Genomic DNA, 26,424 nt, shown 5'->3' with positions numbered 1-26,424 from the left:
TCCATTATTTTGTGAGTATTTGTAAATTTAACTTTGAATTATTTTTTATCTTATAAAATTAATTTCAGTAAAAAGCCAGTAGAAATTGAAATCATTTTTTTCTCTCAATTTTGTATTGAAGTTTAAGATAAAACTTTTAACAGTGTAATAGTCATATATATATATATATATATTTCATTTCTTTATTGAAATATGTTTTTAGGAGTATTTTTAATTTTGGTAAAAAGTAGATAAACTATTGTTATTATTTTGCAAAATCTCATTAGACACGTTGGGGGTGTCCTAGAACCAAACATAGCATTACTAATATGGATATTAGTCATGATTTTACAATTATACTTGATAATTAATTGTTTAATTATAAGTTCACTCTCATTTATATTTTTTTCACTTTTCTTTTTATATTGCCCTCTTCATTCAGATTAAACTATATATAACAACCTTTCAAATTGAAACAGTACAAATCACTGTGGATTTTCACGTGACAAATAACATTATAACTTCGATAAAATTATAATTTAGTCATTTAAATTTTATTTTTGTTTTGTTTTGACTTGGTCTTCTGTTTTTATTTTTTTGTTTTGATAATGTATTTCTTATTTTTGGTTCTATTTGATCTTAATTATCACAAATTTACTTATAAAAAAATACACGAACAAATAAAGCAAATGAAAATGCAAAAAAAGAAAATAGCGGGATCACTAACCGTTTGCTTTACGAGCATCCTATTCTCGTTTCCCCCGCTATATATATATTGATTCCCTCACTTCTTCAGACCTCATTCATAGTTCAAAATTTCTCTCCAGAGTCACGATGCTTGCGACGCTCAAGTAAGTCACAAACAAAATCCATTACAATTTCGGCTCCTTTTCAGAATTTCAATTCTACCTCTTCGAAGCCATCCACAAACGTATGTTCATTCTCTAAACTCTATTTTCTCGTTCGTTTTCGTCGTTCTTCTATTTTCTAGATCAACGCACTAAAAACCGATCTTTGTATTTAGCATCTCTCAGCTCTTCGTTCTGAGCGTTTATTTTGTTCTCCATTTTTTCTACTCCTAGCTGAGAGTTTTTGTTAGATTCACATTTTCACTGAACAAATCGCTACGATTGTAAAACCTTCATCCGCAGCGGTCTTTATTTTCCTTCTCTCTGATTCTTGTGAAATTTTTGGCTAAGTACACTGTTTCACCGAACAACGATCTAGTTTGAAATGCACAACACCGTGCTCGTTTGGATATTAGAATACACGTTTTGTCTTCGACTCAACCATATGCATATACGCAGTTATTGCTCAAGGCATCAATGCCGGAGATGTGATGAAGCTTCAGGACGCAGGGATATATACTTGCAATGGCTTGATGATGCACACGAAGAAGGTTTAACTTAAAACACACCACTGATTTAAACATGTAGTAACGTGGAGTTACTGTGCACTTCAATTGCTAACATAGTTTTGTTATATTTTTGTAGAATTTGACTGGAATCAAAGGTCTATCTGAGGTTAAGGTCGATAAGATCTGCGAGGCTGCAGAGAAGATTGTGGTAAATTATCGAAATATATGAAATCTAAGTTAGTTCATAAATATAATTTCAACTCTTCATAATTTGACCTTCCTGCGATGCAGAATTTCGGTTATATTACCGGAAGTGACGCACTGCTCAAAGTACGTTGTTTATTGTGTTTCGGAATTTTTTTTGAATTACGGATTCGATTTAGATCTGCATGTCTTTAACGTTTTAGAAATTTCGGTGGCTTTCGTTAAGGTTAACTCCGTTTGTCATTCACATGCACTAAAAATAATAGTCCCTCCTCCCTATGTGATCTTCTACTGACTTGAACAACTATTCGCAGCAAAGATTGGCACAGATGCTTTCTCGATTAATAAAGATAGCAGAGGAATTCAATTCCAATTGATTGTTTTGAAGCTGTTGTTTATAACAAGCAGCAACATTATCATTCGATCATTAGTTGTGGCTTTTATGAGAAGACCAGAGGCATAATGTTTAATCTACGTTACATTGTGAGTTTTGGTTGCAGTCATATCTGATCCAGGAGGTGGCGTGTTCGTAACTGATCCAAAGAAACCAGCAGGAGGGCATGTGCTAGTCCATGCAGCCACGGTAAGGTTGATGTTCAGGAAAGGGAAAGGGGAACAGCGCATTTGCAGAGTGTTTGACGCCCCCAACCTGCCAGAGGCTGAAGCAATATCCTTTTACCTGAGTTTTTGCACCTTCAAAATAATCTATTCGTTGAACAAAATATGCCTGTAGTTAACTCAATGTTAGTGGTTTGAAATCCGCCCCAAATCAGTAGTTACGAAATTATGGTTGTTAAAACATCATGAAATTAGCTTACACATACTTTTAAATAACCAGCCACACTAGTTAACTTTTATAAGATGGAGCGAAAACATCATACTTATAAATAACGAGACACATTAGCTAGTTACCTCTACTATCCGCGTGTTTTTTCTTGACAGAGTTACGTGTTCCAGATAACAGCAGGGGGGATTGCAGACGCTAAGGACTAAAAACTCGCTTCTGACTTCTAATCTGGGCCGAATCCACAAAAGAAACAGGAGTCGCTGAATATTTCTAGTAACCTTGATCCTCCAGATATTTGTGTGAAAAGTGCTGTTCCTTGAACACTGTCAGTATTTTACAGTGATACGATAATGGTTCCCCTTAGTTATACTTATGCACGTTTCCTTTATTATTGTAAGTTGCGAGATATTTTGCAATTTGAACGTTACACAAACATTGAAAATGTTGCTGCAAGTGACTTTCTAGAGAGAGCCTACTTTTGACACCATATCCATCACGTTGATAGTTTAAGTAGGGCACAGATAAGGCTAAATAAAACGAGATGAAACAAAGGCAGTAAATAATCATTTGGAAGAACCTGTCCGCAAGTTTACATTATTACATGATGAGTGCGAAGAGAGTATGAGCTTAATATTTGCTTCAAAGCAACTTCGTATAGCTTCATGAAATCATATCTCAGATTCAGTAAATAAATTAATATGATAAGCTAAGCCTCGCCAGTAAATAAATTAATATGATAAGCTAAGCCTCGCTAGAGCCTCAAAGTTATCATATTATGGGAACAGGTACAGAACTTCAAAATTCGGCCGAGTGCAGCTATGATAAAATAAAAGTCTTAATTCAAACAGAATAGAGTCGCAATCAGATATTATTCGACCAGTTAGCAGCACTCCCAACCCTTGGCATGCCAGTTGCTTCCTTCTTAGCCTCAGCATCCACCTTGAAAGTTGCACCACACACCTGTCCAGAACTGTCAACCCTTGGTACAGGCTTCACCTCATTAAGTGGATGCTCAAAACTGCTCAAACCTCCGGATGTTGAAAAGAAAAATCCTGAACATAGGATAATTTATGTTATTTCTTGCATAGACCATTGAATATCCAAATGTCCGACATGGAATAAACATAGACAGTGAACAGTCAAATACATAACATAAGAACCTTGAAATGGAAGGGTAGTTGCAAAGTAATATAAAGGTAGTTGGGAAACCAAAGAAAATATCAATTGTAAAATGATAGAACTGGACCAGAAACAGAGAAAGAGAATGTGCATTATTATTATTATTATCATGCTTCCAACACCTAAGACAGAAAACAAATGAGTTTTGAGGTCTCACCACCCTCCACTTCCTAATTCTCCTCATTCTAGCTTCCCTCTACTTGACTATTTATAATTTCTTAACTAATTGATAGTTAGTTATAACTAACTAACTCCTAACTATCCTAATTAACTATTGGATAATTAACGCTCCACAAACACAATTATCCACAACCACAAAAGATTATGAGAATACAACAAAGATTACACCATAGGAAAAATAATAATGAACACAAGAATTTAACATGATTCGATACCTCTTGCTTAAGTCCACAGAACCGTCTCAAAAGTATTTTACTATCACAAAAATGATTATAAGATTGTAACTTAACCTAAATAGTGTATCACTCTAAAACTTGAGTGCTCCACTTAATAGTTACAAGAAATGATAACACTTTCACATGAAAACACTTTTCTCTCCACAAAGTGACTTTGTTTCAGAATCTCTCTTCTCACACACTCTCTTCATGTGTATCTTCTCCACTAATTCACTTCTCTATTTATAGGGAAGATTGTCATTAACTAAATAAATAAGTTTTCTTGGAAGTTGAAACAAAACAACTTTCAATGTTCAAATAGACTTCATATAGTAAAATGTAATTTTTCACTTTGCATTTAATTTCCACTATGCATTAAATGCACCTTATCTTTTGGCTTGGAACTCTACACTAATTAACGACTAACATACACCATTCCCCATCTATCAATACCCCTCTCTCTTCAAGAGGGACAAGGTCAAGTTGAGGAAAACAACCTGCATTTCATAAGCAAGGGTCTCTGTTGTGCCAAGATCAGATTTTAATTCACAAAGAATGAGTTTCTTGTATGAACAAGAATGAGCAAAATGCAGAAAAGAAAAACAAAATGAACCAAAAAACTGCACTGTGCTCACAGCAGCCACTTTATTCAATCTCTGCAGAATTTTCTAAGTACAGAACTCTCTACAAAATTAGGCTATATAAGAAGAAGAAATAGAAGCACTATTTCAAGCCTAACTAACCCAACCAACTTAAAACTAATTAACTGTTACATGCTATAACAGAAAACAGAAAAATACAAGTTGGTAAAGAGCAAGAGAACTAACTAATGGTTATTAATGAACTAACACACAACAATTCTCCACCTTGGTTCAATAACAAAACATTAACAAAACCAGTGGCTGCTGCAGAAACAGGATTTAATCATCCTTCAGCTGAATTAAGTTCAAACAATGGAAAAACTTGCTACTTGGAAGAGCCTTTGTGATCATATCAGAAGGATTGTGATCAGTTGAAATCTTCTTGACTATAACTGATCTTTGACCAATAACTTCTCTGACAAAATGCAGCTTAATATCAATGTGCTTTGTCCTCTCATGATGCATAGAATTTTTGGATAAATCAATGGCACTTTGGCTGTCACAGTATACTGTGATCACTTCATTTTGTATCTTTAGCTCCTTAACAATGCCTTCAAGCCACAGAGATTCTTTCACAACTTTTGTAAGAGCAATATACTCAGCTTCAATGGTTGATAAAGCCACTACCTTTTGAAGGCTAACTTTCCAACTAATTGCAGTGCCAAAAGCAGTGAACACAAATCCTGTGAGAGATTTCCTTGAATCTAAACAGCCAGCATAATCAGAATCTACAAAACCTTCAATAGCAACTGTTCTTCTGCTATTCCTAGCTCCACCATAAATCAGAACTCTTCCAAGTGATCCTCTGATATATCTGAGTATCCATTTCAGGGCTTGCCAATGTGCTTTACCTGGATTTACCATGAACCTACTCACTAAGCTCACTGCATGAGCTATGTCTGGGCGAGTACATACCATAGCATACATCAGTGACCCTACAACATTAGCATATGGAATACCTTCCATGTAAATTATATCATGTCTTAGGTGCTTGACTTGTACTGAGCTTAAACTGTTGTGACATAGGAGTAGTTACAGGTTTGGAATTTGACATTCCAAACCTTTCAAGAACTTTTATGAGATATAACTCCTGGGACAAATACAACAATTTCCTTTTTCTGTCCCGTTTGATTTCTATTCCCAATATTCTCTTGGTTGCTCCCAAATCCTTCATTTCAAATTCCCTGCTCAACTCAGATTTCAAGTTTTCAACCTCACTCTTGCTGTTACTTGCTATCAAAATATCATCAACATATAATAGCAATATCACAAACTCAGCTTTAGAAGGAAATTTGAAGTAAACACAGTTATCATAGTGACTTCTATGAAATTGTATGTGAGCCATAAATTCATCAAATCTCCTATTCCATTGCCTGGGAGACTGTTTTAGATCATACAGGGATTTGTTTAATTTGCAAACATAATCCTCTTTACCTTTGACTTCAAACCCCTCGGGTTGCTTCATCAATATCACCTCATCAAGCTTCCCATACAAAAATGTTGTCTTCACATCCATTTGTTCTAACACAAGATCAAATTCTGCCACCATAGCCATAAGAATTCTGATTGACCTATGTTTCACTACAGGAGAGAAAACTTCATTGAAATCAATTCCCTCTTTTTGAGTGAATCCTCGAGCAACAAGTCTAGCTTTAAATCTGTCTGGTTCAACTCCTTGGATGCCTTCTTTCATCTTGAAGATCCATTTGCAGTTGACCACTCTAGAACCAGGTGGTTTTTTAATCAATTCCCATGTATGGTTGTCATGGAGAGACTTAATCTCTTCATTCATGGCACTTAGTCATTTTTCTTTCTCCTTACTAGCTAAAACAGCTTTAACATTTTTTGGATCTTCCTCCAAAACTTCACTAGCAGCTACTAGAGCAAATTCTATTAGATCAACATATCCATACCTCTTAGGTTGTTTGATTTCCCTTCTGATTCTATCTCGAGCCAGCACATAGTCAGCTTCTTCTTGTTCCTCTTCTTCAGATTTTTCTTCATCAAGAGGCCAATTAATAGCTTGTGTTTCAACATGTTTATCTTTAGTCTCCACCTCAAAATTTAATTTTTCAGAATCAATTTCCTTACTCTGATCAGTGCTGGACTGAACCATGCTAGGCTTAGTCTTGTAGGCCATCTCAGCTTCATTGAAGACAACATCACGACTCACCAAACACCTTTTAAAACCAGCCTCCAAACACCACAGCTTATACCCTTTCACTCCTTTAGGATATCCTAGAAAAATGCACTTGACAACTCTAAGTTCCAATTTGTCTTGCTTGATGTGAGCATAGGCAACACAACCAAATACCTTTAGCTGTTTTAGACTCGGTGGATGGCCAGACCAAATCTCCTCAGGGGTTTTGAAATTCAGAGCTGTTGAAAGACACTTGTTTATGAGATATACAACAGTCATTACTGCTTCAGCCCAAAAAATCATGGATAATCCTACACTCAACAACATACATCTCACTCTCTCCAAAATGGTCTTGTTGAATCTTTCAGCTAAACCATTTTGTTGAGGGGTGCCCGCAACTGTCTTGTGCCTTGCAATGTCATTCTCTTTACAAAAATCATTGAAAGGTTCAGAACAAAACTCAAGACCATTATCAGTACGAAGCCTCTTGATCTTTCTGCCTGTTTAGTTTTCCACAAGTGTTTTCCAGCTTTTGAAGTTATCAAAAGCCTCATCTTTTGTTTTCTGAATGTAGATCCACAACTTCCTTGAGTAGTCATCCACAATGCTCAAGAAATACCTTGCTCTAGAATGAGAGGAAGTCTTGGTTGGACTCCAAAGATCAGCATGAACATAATCAAGGGTACCTTTTGTTCTCTGCTGTCCAGCATTGAATTTGGCTCTGCAGGCTTTGCCATAGACACAATGTGCACAGAACTTTAATCTTTCCATTCTGTCCCCACATAACAGCTCCTGTTTTACCAATTCAATCAACCCCTTCTCACTTACATGGCCCAACCTCATGTGCCATAACTCAGTTTTTGATAAAACTCTTCCAGTTGCAGTGGCTGCAGAGCTAATTACAACTTCACCATCTACAGAATAGAGGCCATTCTCCATAATTCCCCTCATGACAACCATGGAGTCTTTAACTACATTCAGTATTCCTTTTTCACCCTTGAACACATACCCTCTTTTATCAAATTCACCAAGAGAGGTTAAATTTCTCTTCAACTCAGGTACATATCTGACCTCTGTGAGAATTCTTTCAGCCCCATCATGAAACTTGAACCTTATAGACCCAATTCCTTCAATTTTGCAAGGCTTGTTATCTCCAAGGAGTACTAACCCATCTGCTTGATCAGAAAATTGTTCAAACCATGATTTGTTTGGTGTCATATGCCATGAACACCCTGAATCCATTATCCATTTAGTTTCTGGATTCTTTTCAGACACCATCAATGTCTTTGCAGATTCATAACCATCATCTTGAACAATTGCAGCATTTCCTGAGTCCTTCTTCCTATTGTTACTGCCACCATTTTTCTGCCTTTTAGGACAAACTTTTCTTGTAGGACCCTCTTTTTTACAGTGATAACATCTGATTTTGAAGATGTTTCCTTCACCATTCTTCTGATTTTCTGGCTTTTGCTTCTTCTTATCAAATTTACTATCTTTCTTGAAGGTCTTGCCTCTTGCTGTCAGCCCTTCACCACTTGTAGAGGACTTCTTTTCCTTTCTTTCATTCAATTCTTTTGAATTCAGAGCAGTCTGCACTTCATCAAGAGAAACAAAATCTCTTTCAAACAATAAAGTCTCTTTGAAATAAGAGTAACTCTTAGGCAAAGAGCACAGCAATAACAAAGTTTGATCCTCATCATCAATAGTGATATCAATATTTTCAAGATCTAGAATTAGTTTATTAAACAAATCCAATTGTTCTCCTACTGATCTATCTTCATGCATTTTAAACGAATGCAATGACTGCTTTAGGTAAAGACGATTAACTAAAGATTTGGTCATGTACAAACCTTCAAGCTTTGACCAAACCCCAGCAACAGTTGTTTCCTTAAAGACTTGCCTCAGCACCTTGTCTCCGAGACTGAGGATAATTGCACTGTGTGCCTTTTGCAGTAGTGCTTTCTTATCCCCATCAGCCATCATCTTTTCAAGTTTGGCTTCTCCATCAAGTGCTTCCACCAGGCCCTGCTGAACAAGAAGAGCTCTCATCTTCAATTGCCATAACCCAAAATCATTTTGCCCTGTGAATTTTTCAACCTCATACTTGGCCGGGCCCATTTCTTGAATCGAACTCAAAATCACTCCACGCTCACCGCACCAATTTGTTGTGCCAAGATCAGATTTTAATTCACAAAGAATGAGTTTCTTGTATGAACAAGAATGAGCAAAATGCAGAAAAGAAAAACAAAATGAACCAAAAAACTGCACTGTGCTCACAGCAGTCACTTTATTCAATCTCTGCAGAATTTTCTAAGAACAGAACTCTCTACAAAATTAGGCTATATAAGAAGAAGAAATAGAAGCACTATTTCAAGCCTAACTAACCCAACCAACTTAAAACTAATTAACTGTTACATGCTATAATAGAAAACAGAAAAATACAAGTTGGTACAGAGCAAGAGAACTAACTAATGGTTATTAATGAACCAACATACAACTATCTCCTTCATACTCTATGAGGAGGATTATACTTCTCTTCACAGGTGAAACATTCTCCTTTCCTCATCTTCTCATTTACTTTTGCGGGTAACAAATTAAGGAAGGTTCTTCTACCTAGCCATCCACTGGATCCTGTTTTAGCAACATTAGTAGGATTGGTTACCTTACAATTTGCTGGTTGCCAATCCCTTACAAATCTCTAACCCGAATAACTGGGTTTCTGAAAATTATACCCCTTACTATCACTCACGGGTAACTTTCCTAAGATCCGATTCTTATCTTCCACCCTACGAGCCTTGACCATAGATTCCATCAAGTTTTTTGGTTCATGGAGCCTTACCTCAGTGTTGATCTCTTCTTTCAGCCCCTTGAGAAACATCTCCACCAGAAACGGTTCCTCCAACCCCTTCACCATTCCGACATGCTTCTCGAATTGGCCTATGAATTATTGCACTGTTTCTTCATGTTCCAACGCTAGCAACGCCTGAAAAGGATTCCCCAAGTTAGATGCTTGAAACCTTTGGGAGATTGTGATCTTGAACCCTTCCCAAGAATGGTTTGGGTTCCAGGATTCCCACCATTGGAACCACCCTAGAGCTTCTCCGTCCATGGCAACCATCACTACTTCAAGCTTATCCTCTTCTCTTACAGCTTGCAACCGGAAATACCTTTCTGTCTTTGTTAACCAGCCCATAGGATCTTCTCCCTCGAATATTGGCATTTCAAGAGTTCTTCACCAATTGCTGCCCTGCACAACGTTCCCCTTATTCCTTCCTATCAAATTGTTTGCGTGAACATTCGATTCAGGAGGTTTTTTCTCCCATGATGCTGCTAATCGTTGTATCATCCCTTCTATCGAACTCAGTCTCGCCTCAACCGCTTCACGATTCTCCTCTATAGCCTTCTCCATGGCTTCCATGCGTGTCTCCATTCTCGTGTTTGCCTTCGTCACCATTAACTATTCCCACGCTCCTAGATCGGAGCTTTGATACCAGTTGATAGAATTGGACCAGAAACGGAGGAAGAAAATGTGTATTATTATTATTATGGTGCTTCCAATATCCAAGACAGAAAATAGATGAGTTTCGAGGTCTCACCACCCTCCACTTCCTAATTCTCCCCATTCTAACTTCGGACTATTTATAGTTTCTTAACTAACTGACAGTTAGTTATCCTAGCTATCCTAACTAAGTGGCAGCTAACATACACCTTTCCCCATCTATCATAAAACAACTTAAATAATGTCAGAGCACTTGCATTTCCCATTTTCAAGTCATTGAACTAGTCATTCTTTTCTTCATCTTAACTCACTTTTAAATTTTAATATACTTGGATGATTTTTAAAGGAGTGATCTCACAAGAAATGTTCAACAAAGGGGTCTTATTATTACCTTTGGGGAATGGTGCAGAAGATTTCCCACAGCTCTTAGTTACGATCTCTGTCTCATCTGAAAAAATGAGATTTCCATCAGCATCAGTTCCCCAGACAAAGGGAACACTCCCATCAGCATCCTGTAAAAGACCAGGAGATATATGCCACGTTAGAGAAGAGAACCATTAGCAAATATGACATGAAAATGAAAAGAGATTAATAGAGGATAACTCACCGCAGCAACAAATGCGGTCTTAGAACCACTGTCATACAGAATAAATGCAAATTTGCCTTGGAAATCTCTCACAACCTGAGCAGCAGGATAGGGACCACGATCTCTTAGAGTCCTGTATGCCTCTATGATAATGATCACCTCAGTTGCTGTTTTGTTCAATCCATATTGTTGCTTAAGGTTGGCAACATTCTCAAGGTGACCTTGAAACAAACAGAAAATGTCGTCCACAACTGCAAACAGCCTGACAACATAACAAAACAAACATATTAGTTGATTTTCAAGAAAAGTACTATCTTTACCAACTTTATAGTATCTAATTTCTTTCATAACATCAGATTATAAGAAATCAGGATTTCCAGATAAGATGATTCTACTTATCAAAGCGAAAGAAGAGCAGAATTTCAGCTTAACATTGGAGAGGAACGATTAGGTATGTATTGCTCTAAGGCCTAAGCAGAACAGTAACCTGGTGATGTATGAACTTAAATTTTATCTCATTAGAATTACTAAATAACACTAACAAGAAGCAACAGAAAATGGTTAAGACCAAGGTAGAAAGATTATAAATGGCCATCAAAACTATCTTAGAGTGCCTTCTACTGGTGGGAAGGGAGAGCAAAAGGAAGGGTGAGAATCCACAGTTAATATACTAACAAAATATATCTTAAGATCTGTGAAAGAATAAAAGAAAAAAAAAAGTTTTATATCATACCCAAATAACCATCAAGAAGAATCTTTATATATGGAATAGCATGAGTTTCTACTTTTTTTCTTTTGTCTTGTGTTAAGATTTAAAGCCATCAATAGAAACAAGATAGATAATGCCAGAACCGAAAGAAAAAGAAAATCATACACGGAATCACGTGCGTGCTAATAAAATAAGGAGATCAAATCCACGTTTATAAAAAAACTGGGCAAAGCTGATGTTTGGTCAAATTAAAGTCTAGTAACATTAAGGCCAGGAAAACAAACAAGAACAACTTAAAAAAACCATAAATAGCCACAAGAATCCAACATTTTCCATCAACCAATAGTCGAACGCTACAATAAGATGCCAACCAACACAAAAGATCCAACAACACACCCTTATCCTAACAAGTGTGGGGTTTAAACTTACAAACACAAACGAATATACAGATTAAATTTACCAAGACAGCAAGGAAATCATCTAGGTTTATAAAAAAGATTTCAACATTAATCTCCGTTCAACTCAAAAGATCACCCCAAAAGAACCCAAATAAAGGAAAGACATGAAACAAGGGAATTTATATTTTTCGACCCAAAAATCATGAGAAAATAAGATACTGAAGAAAAAAGGATGGACCTTGGGAGAAGGGGGTTCTGTCTGTGAAGGGAATAGGCCAAGAGACCGGAAGAGCCAAGGTTGACGGTGACGGAACCAGGGTGAACGGAAGAGAAGTGTTCTGCGATAAAACCGTCTTTTAGGGCTGAGACGGAATCTGAGTGAGGGCTCTGCAGACCCTCTGGGCTTTTTGCCACCGATTTGTCGAAAACAGCCAACATCTTTCGTGGATCGTTCGTTGGATGGGATGTGAAAGAAAGCAAAGAACGTAATGTTGAAAGTTGTGCTATGCAATGTGCTTAATAGAACATCTCTTCTCTTGTTACCCATTTTGCCCCTTCATTTTAATATGCTGTTAGTATAAATTTGAGTTTAATAGATATGCATCATGATTATAAACGTTTTTATACGGTTAATCAATCAAATCTTATTTTTTATATGATTTTTATACTGTTTTTTTAAAATTATATAAGCAAAATTATCTCTTTAAACTATTAGTATATGTATATTTATTTATAAAAGACTATGATTTTTTATATAATATTACTGTTGTAAAAAAATATTATATTATTCTTTTAAATTATTTAATGTGATAAATAATTAAAGAGTATAATAAAAAAGTTATAATACTCTTTTATTCTGATGAGAAATGATAATTTCTGGACATGAAAAATATTTTTTATATAAAAAATAAATAAAAGGAATGACAGTTTATATATAAAAAGATTCTAACTTTACCCAGTTTAGGACGTTTATTAATGTGTATTTATTAGAGAGAAAAGCAGATGACATCTTATTGTTGAATTGTTTTTCTCACCAATATTTTCAACTTACTAAATTTCAAATTTCAAATTCAATGATTTAATTTTATTAACTATTACAAGGTGTATCTACATTTGAAGTACTCACGGATTACAAATCGTTCGATCTAAGTTAAAGTTTGACCGTGCGGTATTTTTAGTAGTTCTAAATTCTTACATTTCAAAGTACTCACGGATAATTTGTTAATATGCGATCAAATTTATTACATTTTGATTTTGTGTCTTATTTATACTTTCAACTTTGTAACTTGTAAGTTAGTAGATTTGGATAAAGAGTGTGCTAAAAAAGAATTGGATAAATGGTGAAAGATTAGGCAGACAGATTATATATACAAATTTTATTACCACAATTATAACAAAAAGAAAATTGAACTCTAATGTGACATTTTCTGTGTGTTAATGGTACCATTCTTTATATTATTTTTTAAAATAAAATGTTCTCATATTTTTTAATATGTGGGATTAAATTTTACTCGGGTAAATATATGACCCAAAGAACATCTCCGATGATAATTTCTTGGAGAGTTTTTTAAGTGAAAAAATTATTTCTTTTAATTTATTTTTCACTTAAGTAAATCTATGTGATAGAAAACAAATTTAAAACTAAAATTTTTATTTTTTACAAGAAAATATTTCTTATTAATAAAAAAATAATATTTATCTAATTGCTTTTTCTTTAATGTCATTATGTTCAATTATTTAATAATTAAAAAATATAAAAATGAGTTTCTTAAAATTTTTTATAATTTCTTATCATTTACCATTGAAGTAAAATTGTATATAGATTTGTTATAAATGATGTTACATGCTAGGAATTATAAAAAATATTCTAGAAAATAATAAAAAATAACTTAAAAAATTCTCATTTGAGATTTTTTTAAAATTTCATAATTATTTTCAACATGTTGTAATATTAAAAAAATTAATAATAATTTTAGTTTTTTAAGTTCAGTAGTAAAAACAGGCAAAAAAAATTATGTAAGAAGATGAATTTTTTATTTAATTAGAATATATTAACAATTAAATTTTTTATATTTTTAATCACAAATAATTATATATGATAATTTATTATGACTACTTTAAAAATAATACTTAAAATAAATAATTATTAACGTAATAATAGAGGAAAATTATATTATTGATTTTTTATATGGATTCAAATAAAAAAATAAAATCTTTCTGTATTAAAAAAGACTACAGAACAGAGACACAGTAAACTGTAAACCGACATTTCCGCAAAACTAAGATGGGATTCCGCTTTACTGAATTGAATGCAAATGCATCAAAATCGAAGTCATTGTCCAAATGCAACTCATCTTTGAGACTTTGACTAAATTAATCGATTACTAATTTCTATTATTATTGGTCAAAGAAATAATATTATAATAATAAAATCTTTTTATTCAAAATCATGTCAAAAGTATACTCCAGTATTAAATATTATGATTATATGTATTAAATAGTATTTTAATAAAATCTTTTCATTTGATAAAAAATAAAATAAAAGCTTTTCATTTATTATTCTTAATTGATGTGTTTAAAATATTATTAACATTTGCACACGAAGGATACTTGTTAAGTTTACGATTTATTGTCCTACATGCTAAAATACTACTTACTCATTTTAGTCGTTTAAGATTGTTAGGTAAAAGTTAAGAAAAATAATATATATTTTTATTTTAATAAAATAGTATTGAGATTTTCTTTTTTATTTCTTTTCACTCCACAGTAAATTCATGTGTAATATAGACAAATGTTAATTAATGTCTTTAGTATTCTAGTTAAGAAAGCTAAAGTACAAATATTTTTATTGGAAAACAAAAAAGACAAAAAATTGCATGGATCTTAATTTTTTTTGTGTTATTTTATAATTTTCACACTAAATGTTTTCCTCATTTAGTTTCTTATTTAACACACTGGTTAGTAAGACCTATAATTAATATTAGAATAATTAATATCATCTTGAAATTTACAAATAACAAATAAATAATTTTAAAAAAAAAATCTTGACACTTAGACAGAAACAGAGGGAGTACTTGTTAAGTAATTTCTATGCAAGAGACGGTTGCCGCTTCCCTAAATAAGGTTTGAATTATCAAACAATCAATGTACCAAAAGTATAAAAGGGCCAGAATTAGGACTAGGAAACCAGCAACCGATTTTTTACTTAAAAGTTCAGACATCATGAAATAATAAAAAGGATAGAGTATACTTTATTTAGCTGTAATTTCCCTTCTATAACTTTTTTATTAATATTTTGTTATTATTAATCTTTTCCTAAAATTTATATTAAAGTAAAAAAAAATCATAGTTGCAATTCAATTTATGATTGATAAAACTAGAATTGTAATTAAATCAAACAAAATAAGAGACAAAGAAGGGTTTATTAATGTTAAAAAAATCGAGGGTAAGTTAAAATGTGATTATAAAGAAATAACGTTTAATTTATGATTTATCCTAATAAATAATAGAAGTAATATTTTTCCAAAATAAAAAGGACTCGTAAATGAAGTTAATTATCCTCTAGAACCGTATATAACTAAACTGGATTAGTTCCAAATGACTCTATTTACATTGATCATTTTTTTCAATTATCATGCAAATTTGGAATACTGCCCACTTATTTACAATTAGTAATACGTGATTTAAGGCCCGTAATTCTATAGGCTTTTAAAACAAAGTGATCACGATTAAAATAATAAAAAATATGAATTTTTTATATTCTCATTTTTTTTTTCAAAAGCTTAAATAAACAGACTACAAAAATTAATTTTTTTTAAAATAAAATTATTTTTTCTTTAAAGAAAAAACTGGAACAAGCATTCTCCGAAATGAATCACTTCCGAATTTTTAGATACTTTGACAATGTTATTTTCTTTAAATCTAACTATTTAACTGTTTCCAGAAAATGCTATATAAAAAAAAGAAATTGGGGGTATACTTGGCAAAAAAAGATTGAATAGTTGATCGATTTAAAAGGCCATATTGGCTCAAACAAATAATTATGTAACTAATGATGCATTAAATTATCAACTATGTCGTTGGTTCCTATAACATGTGACCCAGGCGCCATGGATGATTCATAATTCATCATGATGTACAACTAAATTCCTCAGCCATTCACAAAAAAAAAAAAAAAAAAAAAAATATATATATATATATATATATATATATATATATATATATATATATATATATATATATAAATCTCACAGCCGATGCATAGATAAGGAAAACAATGAAGCATATTTAACAACAGATTCTCAGATAACCATCTTCGGTTCCAATGAGAAACAATCGAGAGAATGGAAGTATACTAATACTTGATAACGCTGACAAGCTTCTCTGACCATTATCAGAAATATATAGTTTCTGGGGGCTAATGTGATGCTGCCCATCCTGTGTCATTGAATCACATAATCAGGATTACAACTTAAAAATTTGAGCACAAATCTATATCTATATTATCCCCCCCCCCCCCCCCCCCCAAAGAAATTAACATCTAGCTAGGGGAGAAATCTCAGGAAGAAAAAAAAAAATTCAGGCCTATAAGGCTGAAAACCATCTAAAAGGCGTCAGGGCACATGTCAAGCATATGCATTGCACTCTTTAAATCTGTGAAGAGATGATTGACTGGAAGGTTGGGTTTTAAATAAATGTTTTCAGCACACATTCATATATTGTTGAGGAGCAGAATCTATGAACAAGCAAGGGGGATCGCATCAAGCAACAAGATGTAATTAAAGCAAGAATGAACATTGTTTTGACATCTAAGTTGGGTGTTAGACAAGCAAAATTAACTAAACTGATCTTTCCTAATCCCTATCCTCGTCATGCAAGTTGTGAGCCCCAAAAAAGAGAATCTTACTGTTTCATTGGCAGATTTAGACAAGGAGAGAAGCCCGATTCTATTCCGGGAAATTGAAATAACATCTTGGCCCCAAACGGAGAAACTGGATATGCCATCTGAATGACCTCTGAAAATAATGGGCTGCAATGGCAGATTCCTGCAAGGATAACAGAGATGGGCTTCAGGATATATCCTTACGGAAATGAGAAAGAAAGCTTATCACCTTCATTTAGGTTCTTTTAGGAATATATCTTCAATTAAACACATGCAATATATCAACCACAGACTCAAATGCATGAACAGTGAAACAACAGAAACATGGATCACAAGGAAAGTCCAATACTGAGATGACAACAAAGAAAGAAACATAAAAGAGTGGAGGTCATAGAGGTTTTATTGCTCATCTTGATTGCTGATAAATTCTTTAATTTCCTAAGTGAAATTATATGCACCTAGTCACCTACATCTTATAAAAACATCTCACCATGTAGTTTATAAACTACCAGCAGCTGTATAGGCAATAAGGGTGATCATTCTTCAAACCTCAATAACTATTTGCTTTACCTTCTAACAACTTTCATGTGTCAAAAGGCACAAAACTTTGACCTCTTATTAAAAGAAAGCTTAAGATAGACAGTTCTAAATGGTCCAAAACTCCTAATGAATCAACATTCATGAGGGTGATAGCTCTTACATTCTTAAGTCCCAGACTCGTAAAGTTCTGTCCAGAGAGCTGGAAACAAGTAGATGTTCCTCAGGTGCTGCCAACTGTAAACAAAGACATTGATGAACCTGTGTAAAATCAAATTGGGCAGCACTAATATTTTGAAAATAACCCACATACCTTTGTCACATATCCATCATGAGCTCGCCAAGAGGAAATTACATTTCCACTCTTTGCATCAAATAATTTACAGTGACCAGAACTTAGTCCAGCTGCAATAAAAGATGGCAAAGTGGAAATTCCACCTGCTTGCATCTTGTCAGAGCCAGTGGAACAAATGGCAGAAATAAGTGAAGGAAAACTAGATACAGTAGATTCGCCTCTCCAGATATGAAGCTTTTGACCTCGAGCAACATCAATGAACCTGTACAGTACAGCAAAGATTCAAAAGTTGGCAGGCATTGACATATTTTTTAATTATCTGATTGAAATGGCATTCAAAAACAAAGAATTAATTTCACCTCAGAGAACCATTTCCAGTTCCAACTACAAGAGTTTCAGTGGAGTTTAATAGATGCATACAAGTATAAAGGCTTGAGTCAAAAGCACTAGACAATATTCCATTGGATAGTGTATTCATATTAAGCACATTTGCCTGGTCACTGTTAATTTTTGATGCAGAGGATGGATGGCTTGTAGGATGGCCAGATTCTGTTTGGGACTCAGCAAATACTAATATCTGCTTCCCTGTTTGACTATTCCAAATGTGAATTGTTCCATCACAAGAAGCCACTCTTCCACTAGATGATAAGATGTAAATATCATTCACAACCTGAAATTGGAGATAAGTAATGACTGGTGTATTCACAGAAGTAGTTACCATAGAGAAATACATATCTAAAGGCCATTCACAAGTAGTTGTTAAGATCGGCTAAAGTGCCAAACTAATTAACTGTATTTTCTTGCACTATGATAGGTCTGTTAGGTTAGGGTCAGTTAGTGCGTTAATGAGTCAAGTGGCTGATGATGTATATAAATAGGAAGAGGAGGGGTAGAGAGGGGATTCATTCTGTGGGAAATTAATGGGAAGGTGGAGAGGTGCTGAGGTACTCTTGAATTAACCACAGGAAGTGTATTCAATTGTTTAGAAACAATAACTGGGCAGGGACAATAGAAGTTCTTCAGTTTCTTGAGCGTTCTTGACTTTTCTCTCTCTTTTACCAGTTGGTTCTATCACACTAGTTACTAATACATTCAATCACACGATAGCCCATTTTGTTTTAAATCGTCATCCATCATGCTTCACTTTGTACTTTGTACTTTACAATTTGCACATTGATACCATAGTTGACACGTGATAGTGCTGAATAGTTCTCGGCTATGGAAATATATAAATACTATATGGATCCATATCAAGCAGTAGTTGTCCAAGGTTGAAGAATGTAATTTTCAGCAAAGAATCAATAAACAAACCTCCTCATGGCCATGGTAGCCGGACAGACAGTTAGTTCGGCTCAATTCCCATTTCTGAACAGTTCCTTTATATCCTTGGCCAATTCCTGCAGTAAAAACAGTACATTCATCTTGGTTAACAGCCAGAGACCTCACTGCTCCATGATGTGCACGTATAGAGTATATAACAGATGCTCTGATCTTCCATGGAAGTTCGTCTTTCTGAACCCCCACCCTCCCAAGAAATTCAGGCCCATCCCAGATGGTGGCTGGACTAGGGAACCAAAACCAGGGTTCATGGTTCATTTGGTATGACATTCCTTCATGCACTGCTACTGGACTTTGATGAACTTTAAATGGTCGTCTTTGAGGGATCAAATTTTTGGCACTTCTTCCTTGGGATTGTGGAATTGACCATCCAACCCCATTAAGCAACAGCTTTGCAGGATTGTATTCAGATGTAAATCCCTGGGCTATTACAGGTCTTCTAGCAAGAAAATTTTCTGAGCTGTTTTTTGATGATTCTCCAGCATATTCCCACTGAAGCACAGGAGGTTTAGAAATAAGCATACAAGAAAGATGTACATAAGACTAAGGGACACACATTATCACACCAACAAAACCATGTAACTTTTCCATTCATATGGGGGAAAAGAAGAAAAGAAAATGTAGCATACCTTCCAATTATGATGGCGTAGAAGATGTTGTTCAAGAATCAACCATGTAGCACAACATTGACGAAGTTTCTCTATCCCAAGAAGAGATGCAAAGGAAGGATAGAGAACCAACCTACATATGTCCCAGAAGATTATATACATACTAAATAAATAAATAAGGCCAATAGAACAGACATATTATAAAATAAAACAAACTTTAAAGTGAGTCTAGGAGGACAGGGCACAGCCTATTTACAGTAGGGAATCAATATTCAATACACTTTGATGACAACTTGATTTATTGATCCAATTGCACTTTCCCATGATTTTACAAAAGCACATTTAAACCTGATTCAGTGACTGTTTGATATGCCCGATCTCATGTCCAAGTTAACTCTCTTGGTTTCAGTAGAATGTGCAGACTGCAGAGTATGTGACACTTTAGATTGAAAGAAGATCTGACTATAAGCTTATTTCTCCTAGAAATGATAGTTTAAGGGAATTAATTGATCTTTCAAGTCATTTTGCCATCAATAAGTCAAGTGCTTTGCACATGGGTCCCAAATTATGATAATTAACCCTGTATTCTGATGATAGGTGGAACACTACAAAATGTAATATTATATAGGGAAATGTGCATGACTTTTGCAAATCAGGCAGGACACTGCAATCAGGTTGTAAAAGCAGGTTAGCAAAGTTAAACTGAAACTCAGTGGGTGTACATATACACACAAGGACATTTAGGAATACACTCAAAGGAGTTTATTATTATTTATTTGGTTTAGTTTAGCATATTAAAAGATGCATTTTATTTTTATTTGGTGTTAGAAGTATGGATTTGTCTTATCATTAGAATTGGAAGAAAGATATGAAGCCAGAGGTGAAGCATGGAGTTCATGTCTTCAGACACTATGCTCAGAATTTTATCAAAGTAATAGAGCTTGTTTTACAAGCATTTACAGCTGTTCAAAATAATATAAATTAATCAGTGAAGCTGAAGATACAGAACTAAAAGTCTAAAGCAATAATAGTAACAAAAACATCCCTATACATATTTAACAATTAGGATTGACTAACCAAAGATAGTCTCTGTCTATGTGATCCAACATTAAGACGAGCTAGGGGTGAACACAATTAAGGTGGCTTTCCAACATATGGGATTATATCGCTTAACATAATAAAGAAGATTTAGTACAGTGTATTTTTAAATTTGACATAAACCACTAATGTGACTCAAAAAAAATTCATTATGTTTAGTCTTGCATGATTCCTTCTCCATCACTTTCCTTATCTACCTTATCTACCACTCCCTCTTCTCCTCTACCTAGAGTTCTTCTAGTTTTGCACTAAACAGCAGCAGAGTAATTTGTCCCAGCATAAAACGTACTCTAGAAAGCAGAATTGACACTCACACTAGATCCATACGACTTTCAATATGCAAGTCTCCTCCAATTTTTATTTTGCCAACCTTCAAGTTTCTGCCCACAGTAGTTGAACCTTTAGAAATTTCCTGGGAGAAAGCAAGCTCATCAAATAGTTCTTTCAGTTTTGGAAGAATATGCAATGCTGTCAAATCTGCTCCAATCCGCTGACAAATTCCAAAAAGAGTAGAAGCAGCCACCTGAAAAAGAGAGAGCAACTAGGATTATTTAACAATTTAAGTGATTAGGTAAAGAATGAGATGCATTATGGTAATGAAATGGAGCAGACATCACCACACTATCAGGATACAAGCCAAATAAAAGGCAGGAGAAATCTATCTAAGTTTGAAATATAACTTGGGGGAATTGCGCAAAAACAGTTTGGAAGGAGTATCAAATTTTGTTTTATGAGCAATGATCAGTTGCTTTATGGCAATGAGCCAATGCACAAAATCATTGACCTTGTAACTCTTCATTTTTGCCATTCCAATTAAAACAAGTCATAAAAAAAATCCTGATGTTTTCACATAAAACTGTATAATTACTTGGTGACTTATGACAGAAAAGTTAAAAGTCCCTGGTAAGGGTTAAATTAAGATTCCAATTAGACCCAACAGAACCAAGGAATGAGTGATGGATCCAAAACAAACCAATGGATAATTTGAAGAACCTGAAGCACTGCAATTTCCATATGTTTCTGCATAAGAACTCCAATGTGTATGCAACATAGGTCCTGTGTATTTTTCCAACAAATTCAACAATTAACTGTTACACAATATTTATTGGCAATTAAAGCATTTTGAAGCCAAAAGAGAATAAGAACCTTACTTCAAGCAGCTCCTTTACAATGACCTCTTCTGTCAAGAAATATACAAGGCCATCTAAAGTCATCATGCAATCAATAAGTGCTAAAGCACTCCAACTCTGGACAGGATCGGCCTTATTCATGCATGACACATCAATGAAGGAACGGACAACATTTTTCAGTAAAGGTACCATCTGTTTAATGATAAACAATTCCCCAAAAATGCCACCTGAAAAGTCAAAAAACGGAAGGGCATTACAAATTACAGGTCTCAGGGGTGGAAAGAGGGGAAAATATGAAAGTCAATATACTAAGAATACCAATTCTGACCAGCACATCAATGCCATCCGCACATAGTCCCTTCCCAAAGCAGTGAACAAGAGGCAAGATAGTCTGATTCAAGAACATAAGGAAAGTAAAAAATAATGATTACACATAAGTAGGAGTTGGGGCATGTGGATAAAGGAAAACATAGTAAGGTAGCCAGGAAGGTTATTGCAAAACCAAAAAACCTGATGGATGGTAATAGGTACACCAAGTTCTTCACTAGAACTGATTAGAAGAACTGAAGCAGAGGCAGCTGAACTTTTATCTGGAGAATTGTACAAGTTTGACAAGACCAATGGATGAATAGTTTCCAGGTATGCTTGTTTACCAACTCGATTCCATATTTCCCGTACAAATGAATCTTGCAGAAGAGAAACCTTTAAACGTAAATAACCTGTGGTCTGTAAAAAGATGTTTAAATAAGAAGTCAATTTGTTGTTAAAAAAAAGGAAAGAAAAGAAAATTTTCTAAATTATACAGACTAAACAAAATTCACAAAATCAAGTTTGCAACTAGCCTGTAAAATTTTCTGTATGGTAGGCAAGATTAATGTTTTCATTGCTTGAACTGTTAGGCATTTCATAAATTCCTTCAGTAGCATATATGCCCATTCAGCTTCAGTATCACTCACAGCATTCACTATAAGTGGTAAGCAATAAGTAGTGCACATTTCAGTCGCAAATGCACCCATTTCCCTCAGAGCTCCATGCTTTGCAAGATTTGCAGCATAATGAAGACGAGTTTCATCTTTAGCTACAAGCTGAAGTGGAGCAAGAAACAAGTAGGAGGACTTGACAGTCTTTGGAAAATAAGGAGATTCCAGAAGAATTTTGGCAGATGGCCTCCTACATATAAAAAATAAATACTTAAATAATGTGATAGAAAAACAATCACAAAAGTCAGACCTAATTAGGCCAAACACATGCATTCAGTTGTATGTGTGTGCATACACACTGATACCTCGTCCAATCCTTTTGGATGCATGCTTCAACAAGTAATCTAATATCAGGAGGTAGATCCTGCAGAAATCCTGGTAAGGTTCCATCTTCCAAGTATATTGCCAATGAGATTGGATCAAAGAGCGGCCTGCAAAGATGAAGTTCAGCCAAGAGACAACCAATAGAAAATATGTCCCTAGCAACATCTTCAGAGCAAAGTCTTGAAGAAGATAATTTCTGCTTCCAAAGTAGCAAGTCTGGATATCCTAAGGAGCTTTCATCTTCCTCTTTCATATGTTGAAGAAAAGATATTAGGTTCATTCTATACGGCACCTGGTAATTTCTGTCAATCAAAGATAGTTTGCTTATACTTTCACTAAATGTCTCTGTTGTTGGATCTCCCAAAGATGAGATGTTTTTCCCTGTTGTTTGATTTAAGGGATAATGGTAATAGGCATTCAAATGCCTAGCCTGTTCAGAAAATGTAGATGCTTGCTCTAGTTCTTGTAGATAAGCAGTTTCAGATAGAAGAGATGTCTCTTGGTGCATTTCATTTGCTTGAATCCAAACTTTGGCATATTTATTGGAACCATGACGTTTTGTTCTGGTAGTGGCATGACGGATGGGGTGTGGTTGTGTAAAGAGCTGACGACGTCCTGTTGATCTTGGCATCATGGGTTCTGATATAGGAAGCATAACATTCTTAGCAGCAATAGCTGCCTGGCCAGACATTTTGTAACCAAAGGTTATATCTATCCAATGATGGAGTTGAAATGACACCCTATTACTTTCTAATGCATCACGATGTAATTTAATGAAATCCTCAGGACTCTCTGCCCAAGAGGGTACAGCCAAATCAGCCATTCCATCATGTATTGACTTAAAAATTTGGGCATGACAGTAGAACTCTGGAATGCACTCATCAGGGGTCCATTGATAGAGCCTCTGCATTGTGGAAGGATATTCATTAGGCTCATACACTGAACGAACAGCCATTCGGAGAACACTCAAAGGGAGTCTTCTTGCTTTATAACTACAGACAGCCAATTCAGACAAACATTCATCTGAAACATGATGAGGGATTTCAGACGTTGAATAGGTGAAATCCAATTGTTCATCACCTTTTGCCAAGCGCCATTTGCTCTTGCTCAAGTCTCGCCACCCTGCGTCACAACTGTCATCAGGTTTTGAGCTAAAATCAATTACCCAAGGCATTACTGGATGAAATGTATGGTCCCCCCACCTTCTTCCTGCTAATCTGTTTAAGATGAGTAAATATTCAAAATTACTTAATTCTCCTCTCCACCATTTATGAAAACAAGATTGCCAATCTATTGTTGGAGAAAGCTTTAGATCAGCATAAAGGTCATAAGAACGACAAGCCACATTACAACAACCAATTCTTGCAGGTTTGGAGTTATCTCTTTCACTCTCTTGCAAAGTTAAATTAGATTCCAATACGGGTTCATTCCATAATCTCAGCCAAGACCATAATGAGTCAGTCAACATGATATTGGACGGGCATATATTACCATGAGAAAGCCCTAAACCATGTATGTACGATAAGGCTGAGAGTAGCTGATACATAAGAAATATTATATTCCAATTAGACTTTAATGCGTTGGGGTTAAAATGAAGAATACTTTCCAAGTTGTATGGAGTCTTTGGAAGCACAACATTAACGTGATCGGATGTTTTAAAAATTGCAAGGACAGGAGCTATGTTTGGATGCCTCAAAGAGCCTGGAAAAGGATCCTCTTCAAATGATGGCAACCCAATTAAACTAAGGAAATTTACACTGTCCCGTCCAGACGCTTTCCCTTCAATGAAGAGATCAAGCGACTCTAACACGTGATCTTCGATTAACTCACACAAGAAATCAGTGGAGACCTCTTGAAATGTGGAATAGGAAGACATTCCCACACGAGCAATCGGCGCAAGTGAAGTGATTGTCCTCAAGCAAGAAAATCTTCCAGAATGACTACAACTCGTGCTTCCAGAAAAAGCTTTTCCACTCTCAGAATCATCTGATGAAGTAATTCTAACATTAACAGCATTATTATCTTCACTGCTTCCAATACCAGGATCACTACTCCTAGTAGTGATTTCACCACTATCCAAAATATATTCATTTCTGCAAACAAAACAAGTGTTTATTACTTCCAATTTCCAAATCAGCCAACAACAAACCCAACCAAGAACTAAAACATCAATACTTTTGTTTACCCTTCTATTTTTTTTATAAAAAAAAAATTAAAAGAATGCACCAAAGCACAAACAGACCACATAAAAAAAAATCATTAAAATTGAAGAAGAAAGCAATTTGCAAAAAATGAAAAAGAAAAAAATGCAGAACATGAATCTTACACATAATTGATAAAACAATTCTTATCACGAGTCGGCATGTACTGCAATATAAATTGAGCACCCGAAGATTCGCCATCAGCTGTACCAGAAATCTATTTTTCAAAAAACAAAAAAAATTAAAATAAATAGATTAAGTAAAAAAAAAAGAATTTCATCCGAAAATTCAAAGAGAGAGAGACATTAACGATAGCTGAGGATCCGAAAGGAAAAGCAGAAGTGGAAATGGCATAATTGAAAAACACTTGCTCCGAGAAATCGGACTTTATTCGAAGTTGGAGGCACTCGAAGCACTGACTCTCTTCTTCCTCCATCGATTCGCTCTACTGAGTCAACTCACCGATTTCTCATGCTCGCTCTGGAGTCTGATTCTTCTCCGACCAGCAAGCAACACTCTCTTTTCCAGCTTTAAATATGAAGGCTAATTCTGTCATTTCATACCACATCAGTAAGTTTAACGCACCGTTCCAAATTTGTCCTTCAAAAAATCTTGAGAGCAAATATATTTAGTTTTCTTAATTTGCCAGCCATATACAAATCATTTTACTTTAAGAATAAAAATCCTTAACACGGGACATTTCTGTAAAAAAAAAAAAAAAAATCACAAAATTAAGTTTTTGAGAAAGACTAGTGTGATTAACGTATGCCCTTGTAGCATATATGGTGGATTAAAACAAATGATGGAAAAAATTTGTCTAGCAATGTTGTATTTGTTGATTGAGATGATAAAGTTAAAATTTTGAATCTTTGATCATATGTGTTGCCTCTACACCACCTACCATTGTACCGAGAAATGATGAATCAACCAATCAAACCATTGCTAGTTTTCATCAATGAGGATTCCACACTTTATTTCTTTGAAGTTCACGGCCATTGGAAATTAAATCAATATCAAAATAACATTTGGAATAAATAGAATAAAATATAAAAAATTAAAATAGAAAGTTTTCTAAAAAAAAGTCCTTTAATAAAACTAAATTATATCTTATTTTCAAGATATATATACCAAACGTGTTTTATGAAAAGAGTTTAATG

General features: G+C 34.6%; 3 protein-coding genes across 3 annotated transcripts; 1 reads left to right on the top strand and 2 right to left on the bottom strand.

Moving 5' to 3' along the window:
- Window positions 1–1,318: 1,318 nt before the first annotated feature.
- LOC100810578 (meiotic recombination protein DMC1 homolog) lies at window positions 1,319–2,273 on the top strand. Its single transcript, XM_041013567.1, has 4 exons — window positions 1,319–1,378; window positions 1,473–1,544; window positions 1,628–1,673; window positions 2,041–2,273. The coding sequence occupies exons 1-4, from the start codon at window positions 1,319–1,321 to the stop codon at window positions 2,271–2,273; spliced, it is 411 nt and encodes a 136-aa protein (XP_040869501.1).
- A 596-nt stretch (window positions 2,274–2,869) lies between these two features.
- LOC100526912 (YGL and LRDR motif-containing protein) lies at window positions 2,870–12,364 on the bottom strand. The gene is made up of 4 exons (NM_001248951.2): window positions 12,113–12,364; window positions 10,789–11,029; window positions 10,573–10,693; window positions 2,870–3,379 (listed from the first exon to the last, which is right to left on the bottom strand). Exons 1-4 carry the CDS (start codon window positions 12,310–12,312, stop codon window positions 3,189–3,191), a joined length of 753 nt encoding a protein of 250 aa, NP_001235880.2. The 5' UTR covers window positions 12,313–12,364; the 3' UTR covers window positions 2,870–3,188.
- Window positions 12,365–15,917: 3,553 nt separating this feature from the next.
- On the bottom strand, window positions 15,918–25,815 carry LOC100810047 (protein GFS12). Its single transcript, XM_003555304.5, has 16 exons — window positions 25,572–25,815; window positions 25,393–25,484; window positions 23,048–25,159; window positions 22,605–22,932; window positions 22,273–22,488; window positions 22,081–22,153; window positions 21,784–21,989; window positions 21,626–21,688; window positions 20,947–21,155; window positions 19,556–19,667; window positions 18,900–19,418; window positions 17,948–18,258; window positions 17,607–17,850; window positions 17,457–17,530; window positions 16,781–16,919; window positions 15,918–16,311 (listed from the first exon to the last, which is right to left on the bottom strand). Exons 1-16 carry the CDS (start codon window positions 25,701–25,703, stop codon window positions 16,162–16,164), a joined length of 4,980 nt encoding a protein of 1,659 aa, XP_003555352.2. The 5' UTR covers window positions 25,704–25,815; the 3' UTR covers window positions 15,918–16,161.
- Window positions 25,816–26,424: the final 609 nt, after the last annotated feature.

This window comes from Glycine max, chromosome 20, assembly GCF_000004515.6.
Source record: "Glycine max cultivar Williams 82 chromosome 20, Glycine_max_v4.0, whole genome shotgun sequence".
NCBI lineage: Eukaryota > Viridiplantae > Streptophyta > Magnoliopsida > Fabales > Fabaceae > Glycine > Glycine max.
Note: the sequence above shows the minus strand (reverse complement) of the source record. Positions and strands in the feature narration are given on the sequence as shown.

Bases quoted from the DNA above. Each gene is read 5' to 3' on its own strand.
- LOC100810578 (XM_041013567.1), top strand. From the start codon at position 1,319: ATGAAGCTTCAGGACGCAGGGATATATACTTGCAATGGCTTGATGATG. The intron at 1,545-1,627 runs GTAAATTATCGA...CCTGCGATGCAG, and splicing joins AGGCTGCAGAGAAGATTGTG to AATTTCGGTTATATTACCGG. The intron at 1,674-2,040 runs GTTTATTGTGTT...TTTTGGTTGCAG, and splicing joins CGCACTGCTCAAAGTACGTT to TCATATCTGATCCAGGAGGT.
- LOC100526912 (NM_001248951.2), bottom strand. From the start codon at position 12,312: ATGTTGGCTGTTTTCGACAAATCGGTGGCAAAAAGCCCAGAGGGTCTG. The intron at 11,030-12,112 runs GTCCATCCTTTT...TTATGTTGTCAG, and splicing joins CAGAACCCCCTTCTCCCAAG to GCTGTTTGCAGTTGTGGACG. The intron at 3,380-10,572 runs GTAATAATAAGA...TCCTATGTTCAG, and splicing joins TTCTGCACCATTCCCCAAAG to GATTTTTCTTTTCAACATCC.
- LOC100810047 (XM_003555304.5), bottom strand. From the start codon at position 25,703: ATGGAGGAAGAAGAGAGTCAGTGCTTCGAGTGCCTCCAACTTCGAATA. The intron at 21,689-21,783 runs GTAAGGTTCTTA...AAAAATACACAG, and splicing joins TTGTAAAGGAGCTGCTTGAA to GACCTATGTTGCATACACAT. The intron at 16,312-16,780 runs GTAAGATTCTCT...TCAATGACACAG, and splicing joins CTAAATCTGCCAATGAAACA to GATGGGCAGCATCACATTAG.